Source organism: Cryptotermes secundus, unplaced genomic scaffold (genome assembly GCF_002891405.2).
Source record: "Cryptotermes secundus unplaced genomic scaffold, Csec_1.0 scaffold30, whole genome shotgun sequence".
Lineage (NCBI taxonomy): Eukaryota > Metazoa > Arthropoda > Insecta > Blattodea > Kalotermitidae > Cryptotermes > Cryptotermes secundus.
The window spans coordinates 570,875-582,977 of NW_019739593.1; the positions used below are offsets into that span (position 1 = coordinate 570,875).

At 36.7% G+C, this 12,103-nt stretch overlaps 1 protein-coding gene across 4 annotated transcripts in view; it reads left to right on the top strand.

The window, feature by feature from the left end:
• The window catches only part of LOC111871951 (pericentrin), a 140,763-nt gene that overhangs the window by 110,428 nt on the left and 18,232 nt on the right, over positions 1–12,103 (top strand). For 3 of the 4 annotated variants that reach the window (XM_023865380.2, XM_023865378.2, XM_023865379.2), the window contains exons 6-8: positions 2,734–2,831; positions 3,689–3,950; positions 11,635–11,884. In XM_023865380.2, the coding sequence (XP_023721148.1) occupies positions 2,734–2,831; positions 3,689–3,950; positions 11,635–11,884 (610 nt within the window). The remainder of the gene's footprint in view (positions 1–2,733; positions 2,832–3,688; positions 3,951–11,634; positions 11,885–12,103) is intronic. The other variant, XM_023865381.2, reaches the window with a different exon arrangement.

Below are 12,103 nucleotides of genomic sequence, written 5' to 3' on the forward strand. Positions count from 1 at the left end.
CACCTACCCTCATCAACTTTATCAGTATATCAAAAAGGAGTCTACTTTACTGGCATAAAAGTGTTCAACAATCTGCCACAAAGTATTAAAAACTTGGGCAATGATACTAAAAAGTTTAAATCAGAGTTAAAGAATTATCTACATGCTCATTCCTTCTACTCTTTAGATGAATACTTCAATGTAAATAGAGAATGATGTAAAATTAAGTTATATTAATTTTTAAGCTAAAATTGCCTGTACTTATGTATGTAACATTTTGACTTGTTCTGTATCCAAAGGTACTAACCTGCTTAGGATTTATAGAATGTAAATAAATTCAATTCAATTCAATTCAATTGTTGCTGCCTTGCCATTAATCATGGCTGCTCCGCTTTCTGTTTGCACCAAAGAAGAGCAACGTTCAGTGATCCGGTTTTTGTGGTTGGAAGGTGTATCAGGGGCCGCAGTCCATCAAAGACTTTCAGCACAATACGGGAACAGTGTTTTGCTGCAACGGAGTGTCTATGAATGGATTGAAAAATTAAAAAATGTTCACACATGTGTTACACATGAGGAAGGAGCCGGACGACCATCCACGGCCACAAATGAGGACAACATTGAGCGTGCACGTGACATGGTTCTGTTAGATAGATGAGTGACTATTGATGAAGTGGCAAATTATCTGCAAATTAGTCATGGTTCTGCCTACGAAATTATCCACAACAGACTTGGGTTTCATAAAGTCTGTGCAAGATGGGTCCCAAAAGAACTCACAGTGTTGCATAAGCAAACACGCTTGGACATCTGCCAACAACATTTGGATCACTATGGTAAGGAATATGACGTCTTCTTAGACAGAATCATCACTGGTGACGAAACATGGATCTATCATTGCGAGCCGGAGAGTAAACGGCAGAGTATGGAATGGAAACATCCACATTCGCCCAGCAAAAAAAAGTTCAAAAGCCAACCATCTGCAGGAAAACTGATGCTTACAGTTTTTTTGGGGACTCACAAGGCCCAGTACTGGAACATTATCAGGAGAGGGGCACAACAATAAACAGTGCTCATTACAGTGAGATGCTTACTGACAGGCTAAAGCCTGCAATTCAAAACAAATGCCGAGGACTACTGTTGAAAGATGTGTTGTTGCACGACAATGACCGTCCACATACTGCTGCCCACACTGCTGAAATCCTCCGGAAACTCAAGTTTGATGTAATGGCCAAGCAGTGAAGGAAGCGATGCATGCGTGGCTCGCTGCTCAGCCAGAAACCTTCTTTTCAGAGGGCATTAGGAAGCTTGTGCAACAATGGACCAAGTGCGTTAAGGGGACTATGCTGAAAAATGATGTTAATGTAAGTTTTCTATTTGTATTGAAATAAAATTTATAGCTACATTGCGGGTAATTATTGACTTACCTACATATATACAAGAATGGAATTAATTCTAACAAAATACTGAATATATTAACTATGTGTAAAATCAGATATATTAGTATTACATGGTAGTTGTTATGTTGTAAAATATGAATTCATATGAAACTCAATTCAATAGTTGGAGAACATTTGTTAGCTTACTGCCTGATGATGGCTTTAAATGCTGAAACATGCAACACACTGTCATATGATTAAGATCAATAAACTCATTGTACACAGTAAATGTGAATGAGATTTTGATAGTTGTGTTCAGACAGAAAAGACAAAGACTGGGGCATGATATTTGAAGACGATCCAGTTCAAACAGATAAGGTAACTGAACTTAATATCTTCTTGGGCATTCAGTTGTGCCAGTTCAGGGCAGAAGTCTTATGTTTTGAAGCGTTCTGCCTCCATCGTTAGAGAAAGTGTAGGAGATTGGAGTATGACTTAAATGTAGGAGGGGCCCAGTTCAGATCTTCCTGATTTACTGTCTGTCTTGATTGAGAGTTTCTAAAGTCATTCCACATAAGTCCTGATGTAGGTCACCATGGTTTCTACATATACCTTTTTAAGCTTTCTGTACATAATCATTCTGTCACTTTATTTGACTTTCATAAACTGTAGCCTTATTTCTGGTTCTTTTTTTATGTTCTAATGGTGGATGATCCTGTGTTGGCGAGCATTCTGTTGCGGGTAATGATTATGTGGAACTACAGTTCCACTTGATCACTACACACAAAAATAATTGTAATAAAGTTGCAAGGATTTACTGATTAAAATATATTCTTGTGCATAATGGTATAATGATTTGATACCAGAAACCCCAGTATGAATAAGACATTGCCTCTCATGCTGAGTTGTGAATCTAACTTGCCTGTATTCTGTAATAGGTGAAGTTATATATGCTCTATATAGGCTAACATATTCAGTCCTATTTATAGTCATCTTAGATTCTGTAATTATTGACCTGTTTATTAATTTCTGTCTGCTCTTTTAACTCAGTGCCAGAATGTCAATTGCTATCAGTATGGACAATATTCTGTGACGAAAGCAGTCTTCTGGGATTTGGCACCGTGTATATGTGGTGTTAACCGACGTTTCGGAGGAACGTATCACCCCCATCTTCAGGGTAGAAGAAAAAGTATAAGAAATCTGCAAGCGATAACACCGTGAGAAACGGTAAAGCAGACCTCCGAAACGTCGGTTAACACCACATATACACGTTGCCAAATCCCAGAAGACTGCTTTCTTCATAGTCACCGCCGTGAAAGCCTCAAATCTTACAATATTCTGTGACCATTAAATGCAGAAAATATGGTTCTTCTCTCTATAGATAAGAAAGCAGAGGCAGCACCTGTCACAAAAGGACTGTGAACTGGAACGACAGCAGGAGGAATGTAAGCACTTAGTGAGAATCAGTGAGCAGCGAAGGTGAGTCTGGGTCTTGAAAAAAGAGTAAATTAAAGCAATGTAATTTTTGTAAGTAACTGTAACAGTTTCCTTAAACTTATATAATGTTTGTATGCTATAAGAGTGTCGTATCCTATCATTTATAATTCCAAAAATGTCTGTCCAATGACGATCTAATTAATAGTGCAGTTATAATAATATGACGTGGATGGCACAACAGGAAGTAGGGTCACGTGAACTCTGCAGTCTCGTGAGTGACGTCACATACCCTCACTCCTTCCATCATTACGCAATGCTTGGTAAACATCCCCCCCCCTGTGGTGACGTAACAGCACTTCCCACTGTGACACAAGAAGGGGACGCCACTGTAACACGAGGCAACAGGGAATGGTATAAAAAGCCGGCTGAGCAGTATGTGGCGAGAGTGTGTGTTTAGGAGTGACACAGTGTGGATCGTGAAGTCGCCAAAGTCAGTTGCAGTCTAGCATTTGCCGGAGTGAATGGAAACAGGAGAAGTATTTGTGAAACGGCAGATGGCAGTAGTGGTGAGATTGTAAACTGTGTAACTGTGAGAGTGAGTGTTCAATAAATTCACTATATCAAATAAGGCGTGAATTTATTTGTCGCGTGACATACAGTATACTCAACACATGACAATAAGTTGGTTCTTTATGACAACATTTATATGAAATTTATGTGAAACACAAGAATTTTATAAAGTTAATAAAATNAACTCTCATGCTAGTTGGAAATACTTCACCCATTGCTGGATCACAGATTGTGGTGAGTTATTTTCCCGTACAGAATTTTCCATTATTTCAGGGTGAAGCAGCCTTCCATTTGAGATATTTTTTTATTGTTTTACTGAACTGTTTTAGGCAAGAAAACCTAGCTCTGCAAGCTCAACTGTGTAGCTTGGAGCAGCGTAGTCGTGAACTCTTGCTGCAACAAGGAGCAGCAGTGTCAGGTGCAGCTGTGGCACTGTCTGGCCTCAGTTCTCGACTGGATGGACTTGTTGAACAACTAGTGATGTCATATAACATCTCGGAGAAAGACCTGGAGGTAGTGGCAGCATTGCTAGTTTCATCCAGTGCTGCCAGGGGTGGTGGTGATGTTGGTGGTGCAGGGAGTGAATCGGCAGTTAGTAGGATGATGGAACGAGCTTGTTCAAGCAAAATTCTTTCCGCATTTACCAATGCAATTATGTAGCTTTGCTGTGCAAGCTTCATAAAGCCTGCTCTGATAACAGTTGACATATAGAGTGTTTTTCTTTTGAATGTGACAGGAATTTGGTAATTTGCTGTGTTTTATGTGTTCATTTAAATTTGTAATAAAATCCCTGTAGTTCATTTGGCTGTACTACACATTCCAGATACTCTTCCTGTGTGCATACATGTAGGGCTTATCCATCTGTCTTCTGCTAAATAACCCATTATCAAACATATAATCTTGACACTGATAACATGCAAAATAATAAATTATACATGACCATTCTAAATTTATTTACTGAAAACTGATGATGTAATATCCTTGTAACAACTCACTGATGCTATGAATTAGGACAAGAAGTGAATGAGTAAGGAAAGTCTTGTCAGATGTCCCATTTTATTTAAAGAATACAGAATTTGAATGGTGTATTTACTTGCATAATTCACTTATTTTAAAAGACTTTTCATATTTTTTAACAACATTTGTTTCATTTCCTAATCCCTCACCTATCTTTGCCATCAGATTTGGAATTGAGAAATTTGATTCATATGATTCATTCCCTTTAGAAATGTTATTAGACAGTATGTAATGAGGGTTCATATGTATTTGATACCTAATAAGAGCTGCTATAATTCTTTAAACAGATATTATATTTAAGCATCCTGCTGCACCCCACACGACAAATGACACAAACTCCGTCCCAAGTGCAAACAATATATCTTATATGTCTTTGATCTTGTTCTCTTCTACACTACATGTTTCGCCCTCTAACGGCCATCATCAGGTGTATACTCTTACGTTGCTGCCACACTGAACCCAGTCTAAAATTTAACATTTAAAAAACACATTGTTATCTTCTTCGTTATTATCAACATCTACCTCGTTGATATCTGTCTGGTATGTAGGTTATTTTGCACACATCAATTTTGATTTTCCCGTAGTACACGTAAAGACAAGCAGCGGCATGCACACAGGAAGACTACACAGAATAACACCTGTACAGTGTGGAAACAAGAACTAGCCGCTGCAGCGCTTTAGACATAGGGCGAGTAACCCTAACAATTTTAAATTTTAAATTTAAAATTTAGAGAAAATTTTAAAGGATTTTAAAATTATAACTAAAGATTTTATAGTGCTACTACAGGAAAATCAAAATTGACGTGTGCAAAATAACCTACATACCAGACAGATATCAATGAGGTAGATGTTGATAATAACGAAGAAAATAACAATGTGTTTTTTAAATGTTAAATTTTAGACTGGGTTCAGTGTGGCAGCAACGTAAGAGTATACACCTGATGATGGCCGTTAGAGGGCGAAACATGTAGTGTAGAAGAGAACAAGATCAAAGACATATAAGATATATTGTTTGCACTTGGGACGGAGTTTGTGTCATTTGTCTTTAAACAGATAATTGTAGCCTGTGATAGCAACACCCTTCACCATTAATCTTACTGGAATTAAATATCTTTGGTATACAGCCTAAAAGATGGTGGGTGTCCCATATGGAAACGACTACAGTTCCCATCAAAGTAAATAGAGTATTCCAGTCTTTATTATATTATTTCCAACCTTCCTAGGGAATTTAGAGTTTAAATGTGGGGTGAGAGGAAGGAAGGGAGAGCAATTACATAAGTAACTTTAATGCACCTTCTCTTCATATTGTTAATTCCGTAAGGTATTTTTGATTCAGTATTCTACTGGTTTAAAGTGTTTTAAATGAAATACCAGAGATTCATAATGTATGGAAACAAGTGGGATTGAAATGGATGGATGACATGCATTTACACAGCTGGAGACTAGTAATGGAGTATTCAAATTAAGATCAGAAGTTATTCTGATACAAGCTGTTCCTTTTAGTGCATTATGTAAAAGCTTCTAATTTCTTTGCTTATTCAAATTGAGGAAATCATGGTTGAGGGTGATTACATTCCAGTATCATCACCAAAGTAATGATTTGACCATGTAATTTATATCACAGTGACATGAATGTTAAATTTTACACTAAAGGAAACACATTCTGCTTTGTATTCCAGTAGTACTATTAACCCTTTGCTCCTTATTTATTTTACAATATTGAACGAGATGAATCAGCAAACTTCTTGGGAGTTTCTAAATTTAAATTGTCACTACAGGATTTTACCAAAAATGAAAATTTTTTAAAACTAAAAACTTGATAGTATACTGCTGAGGAATGGTATATTACCGTTAGCCTGTCACTTTCATGTAATTTTTGCCTAAAAAATATTGGGAGCTTATAGTGCAAAACCCATGATTTATTATTCAATTACATAAAAGGCATGTCTTCAGAAAATAATTTGAATAATGTGTATTTATACTCTACACTGATCCGTTAGTTCTCTAATGCCTTATCTGCTACTTTATTTTCTTTATTTCTGCCTAAACTTAGCAGGTATAAAAAATTTTCCCTTAGGCATGAAGGCATCTAATGATCAAGTTGTTCTGCTATTAGCTTTAGAGCCACATTAACAATAAATGAAAATTTTAATATATATATGTATATATACATATATTTTTTTTTCTCTTAAGTATTAGAAAATTACTTCCGAATATTGGAACCATTAAGTTTATGTTGCTTTGAAACCATCATATGCATAATAGAGTCTTGGTTCATAGCAAAAATAAATTGGATTATGTCTATTCTAATTTCCATCAATAATGCAACAATTGTTCCTTTTTCTTCCACTTACACTTTAACACATGTTTCGGCCTTAGATGGCCATCTTCAGGTGTCTTAATATATAAAAACTGTCACACTGCATTAATATGTGGTAAAATCACATGCTGTAGTGCACTTAAATGAAATAAAATAAAATAAAGTCCATTAAAATTTTCATCACTTTTGTGAAATTCTGTTCTACCTCACAAGGGGTGTTGTTCGCTTGTTTAGAACTATATGTTTCTCTCCATGTGTTTTGTTCACTAGTCTTCACTAGTCACTAGTGATGACAACACCACATGCTGCTGGAGGGAGCAACGCACAAACAAGGGGCATATTGCAGATTGCAGACTTAACAGAACAACGGGCTAATGAACAGAGAAACAAGCTGCAGAAACAAAGCACATGGAGAGGAGCATATAGTCCTAAACAAGATGGAATAGAATTTCACCAAAGTGATGAAAATTTTAATGAATTTTATTTTATTTTATTTTATTTTATTAAGTGCACTACATCATGTGATTTTACCGCATATTAATGCAGTGCGGCAATCTTGATATTGTGACGTGTTGCGCTATGGATGACGCCCCTCCCTCCCCACCAGCCATGACGTGCCATGCTGAGCGGAGCCGAAGTGCGCCGAGTCCCAGCACGCTGGTCACTATGCAAAGCGAGTAAACAGCGGTTGCTAAGCAAAGCGGGTAAACAGTGGTTGCTAGAGATGACGGTAATAACAGCGGTACCCATTACATAGTAGGCAAACATGGCGTCAGACAACAGTGGTGCCTATTACGTAACTGTTTTCCCGTTGTCCGGCTGAGGGTTTATAAGGGAACTACACAGCCGCCGAAGACAGTTCTCAAGGCAGCAGCCTACGAGTTGAGTTGGAATCTAGTCAGCAGTGAACGAGTTAGTGTGTGTGAGCCGGAGCAACACAGTTGGAATATAGCAGCCATCACAGAAAGAAGAACCAGACGCGTATGTGATAATCAGTGATAGTTTGTGATAACTGAGAATTAATTGGGAGTGTGTGATACAGTGACACTTGTATAGCTCCCGTACTGTGAATACATGTAGACTACTGAAGATAGAGTGAACAGATTATTGTGAATAGGGTTATAAAGTGTGAAACCCCGCAGAGTGAAGAGATTATTGTAGATAGGGTTATAAAGTGTGAAACCCCACAACTTTGTTATAATTAATTGTAGCTGAGACTTGTAGGTTGTTAAATAAGCCAATTAACAATCCAAACGGTGTCTTCAGTAACTAAACATGTTACAATATATTAACTCTTTGACTGGCGCGAAGGGTATTTAAATCTCACCCCTGTCCTGGCAGGCCATTTAAACCTTATGTCGCTAAGATGCATGTGCTTGCTTTTTTCTAAACAACTTCAACAAAAATTGGTTTTTAAAAATGAAATTTTCAGGAACTATTAAAAAGACAATATTTTATGCAATAAATGTCTTTCCATACCTTTTTAGTAGTTTTTCTTCGTGTGATAAACATTGAAACATGAAAGTTTGCAGAGAGCCACACCACAGCTTGCACACATGATACTTGTTTCTTTTCTAATCTTGTGCTTAGCACACACTCGACACTTTCTCATGGCACCATTCTTCTTATTGTTACTGGGAGGAACATGGACCATTTTGTGAACTTTCAGGCCACCCTCTAGACGATTTTCTGGGTCTTTCACTGGTGGTCTTTTCAAGGTCGCGTGCGGAGGCGTGACTGCACTCGAGTCTGACGCATTAGTTTCGTCATTCACTCCATTCCTTGACTGTTCTCCCTCTCCACACTGTTTGTTTGGTTCTGTCATTTTTTCTACACAGTTCAATATAAAATCTTTGAATTTGTAATTTCTCCTCTTGTATTTTTCTGGGCGTCAGGCACCGCACTCGTGTTAGCTAAATGTTCATCATTACTGTCTTGTGGATCATTGTCTATCACTGTATTATTGTCACTATCAAATTCATCCAATTCAGGAATCATTATTTCATCGCCACTATCATCATCAGCACAAATCTCCTTCACAACACTTTCCAGCTGGTCTGTAGGAACATGTCGACAATTGCTGCGAGAAGACACGGTGAAACTGAATGAATGTGAAATATTTTTTGAACTTTTCCTTCTCGGAGGGTTCTGAGAGTAATATAGACCCCCACAAAGTTTACAAGGGTTCTTTACAACCATGCACAAAAACTACCATATATATGTCTTTGGTTGATGAGTGCCAAGAGAGCAAATAAGGGAAGAGATTTTCAAAGCGTTAAAACACGCCAACGCCAGGGAACGGTTGGCATCACCCCAGCGTTAAAACACGCCCGCGCCAGTCAAAGAGTTAAGACACCTGAAGATGGCCATCTAAGGCCGAAACTTGTTGTGTTAAAGTATTAGTGGAAGAAAAAGGAACAATTGTTGCATTATTGATGGATTGTGTTATACATAGACGTTCCCCTTGATTGATCACGTTGAGAATATCAGTGATATTCAACAGACAGGTTTTAATGAACCAGTTAGTGGTATGAATTTCTAAAAGTTGTAATTGAGGGAACACATTATACAAGGGAGATCCATAAGAGTATGGTTAATTGTAATTGAAAATATATAGCACTTGGCTTGCTTATGGCTATCATTTTTCAGTTACACAGTTTCTGCACCCAGATTGCATTCCATATAAGAAGAGATCCTCAGTTCAGAAAGTTTTACTTCCTCATTCTTGACTTTCTATTCATGTAATATCCTTCATGAGCATGTTATATAACTGAAATGAAATCTGTAACCTGTGCAAACCACTATACTGGCAGGCACAACATAGTCTTTTTGAATGACATAACTTGCATATTATTAATGCATTAGCATTTTGTACTTGCAGTCTGACTGATGAGTGACTGAAATATCCAGGATAGTGCTTATTTTAATACTTTGTGGTGTACTTCCAAGTGGGGCAAAGGGTTAATCATGTAATATATTTTAGAAGACTGTATTCCAAATTATGGAAGTAACTGGTAGTTCCCTTACAGCTGATATTCACCAAATTCCATATTAACTGTAACCTGTAAATAAGCATGAATTAGGCTATTCAGATCTCTGTAGCACTGCAATCTTATATCTCATACCCCTAAGTAGTAGTGTAAATTATTTCTCCCCTGCATTATGACCACCTGCTATTGCATGTTACTAGTTCCTTACAAGTCAAGCAGAAATGTGATTCTATATTACATGCCAAAAATCGTTTCTAATATGATATTAATTACTATATTTCTTTTGGAAGCTAAATTGAAGCCACTCTGTATTAGTTGGTAAGTCATGTGCCAGCTAATTTAAATCTAATTGATGACTTAAATATCTTTAAAGTCACTCATTGCTTTAGTTATGCAGACTTCTGCTTGGCTTTATTATTTTCCATGTACTTTTGGTCTCAAAGGCCTCCTGAAAAACTAGTATAAACCTAAAAAACACAGCACTACAATATGTAACCATAGATTGCTGCACATAAAAATGCCACTATTTAGCATTTAGCAGTATTTATGCATGCTAGCAAATGAAACTATGTAAAATCGTTTTAGTGTTTTATAAATTCACCTGGTTTTGAAAATGATGGTTTCAGTTGAAAGTATGTTAAAGGTTTCATATAATAAAGTACTTGCTACAGCTAGGAAGTCTGCCAAAAAGTGATACATATTGGCGTCAATGATGCTTGAAGAGAGTTTATGACAATTTCTCTTTTAGTGACAGTGTCCTCAGTACAAACATTTCTAAAAAGTGGTCTTATGTCAGATCTTTATAGTATTCAACACATATGTATATGATTGGTTGTATAATGGGATATTTTGAAAGGACTGCAGAAGAGGCTCTTTATTATCTTCATACTTATTTTGTTTGTTATAAAACATATCTGTTAGACAAATAAGATTTTTTAATATATATTACTGGTGTTGAATGTCACTACTCTTCCACAGGTTCTGGAATAAATGGAATTCAGATTAACATGCTTTGTAATATGTACTTAATTTTATTCAACTATCTTAGTTTTCATAACAGCTGGATTTTTTTTTTCAATATATACATAAATGTTATGATCATATATCTTTTCGAGGGAGTGGGTAGATTTGTATTGATGAACAATGGAATTTGACTCAGAGCTAGGAAGAAAGATATCAGTTGTGGCAGATTCATCAGTTCTTGTGAAGGATTGTCAATCTATTGAATACCTCATTCAAGAAATAGTTTTCATAAAGGCAGATACAAAGAGAGGACATATAAAGCTCAGTAGCATGAGGCATTCCACACTTTACACTGGGTAGAAATAAAATATGCATATTAAATGAGCAGAAAATATGTCATTAGTAATCCACTGAGAAATTACAGCGCATCTCATGTACAGTAACATATCAGCACTTGATGCCTGACAAAATCTTGTCTGAAATACAACAGAGGTTTCTTAATTTATTTACATATGCATCACCCATGCAGTAAATATGGTATAACCATAAAAACAAACTGTTTTTAATTTTCTGATGTGTTGCTGCTGCAACAGGCATCCTGTGTGTATTAGACATTTTTGGTGTGGTGATCAGCATGTTATGTGTTTTATGAAAGTACCAAGTGCTTTTATTTTAAAACTTACCTCTGTTGAAAGTGATACTAATACAGATGACTTCACATATATATATATATATATATATATATATATATATGAACTTTCTTGCATTGATACTGATTTTCATTAACACAGTACAAATACAGAACCAGTTCTCATCACCATGGGGTTAATACAAAGCACTACTGACTTTCTCCAGAAATACAGAAACAGATGTTTTTTATTCAGTCTTGCATATGACTTCGTAAAACCTTAATATATTTAATGGGTATGGAACAAATAAAGAAAAAAAATTGATATAAAATAATGGATTTTATTATATTTTGCAGGAAGTAATATTTCACAATGAAGCCTACAGTAAGAGCAACAGCAGTGTTGAAGCAAGCCCAGAGAGGATGTCTGTTAATCAACCATCAGAACATCCGGCCTTTGATGCCCAGCGTACACCATCCCCCAAACGAGGGGCATCTTTTGTGTCAGCTGTTATCAGTGCTATACGGAGTGCAGCAGCTGGAGGTGCAGGGAAACGAGCAGTACTGAAGAATGAAGCTGTTCAGGAAGTTCAAGAGCCACATAAAGGTATTAGGAAGAACAGAAACATCAAGTTGTGTTGAATCTGTAAACTGAATTCAGAAAGAGGTAAAGCACATGTGCCTGTGTACACATGCAAGCATATTTAACCTTTAAGAGCCGAGCGACACCATATGGCGTCATGAAAATAAAGTCAAGGGGACGAATGATGCCATATGTCATCGCGCAGTCCACGCATGCGGCCGGCTTTTTAAAATCTAATTTTCA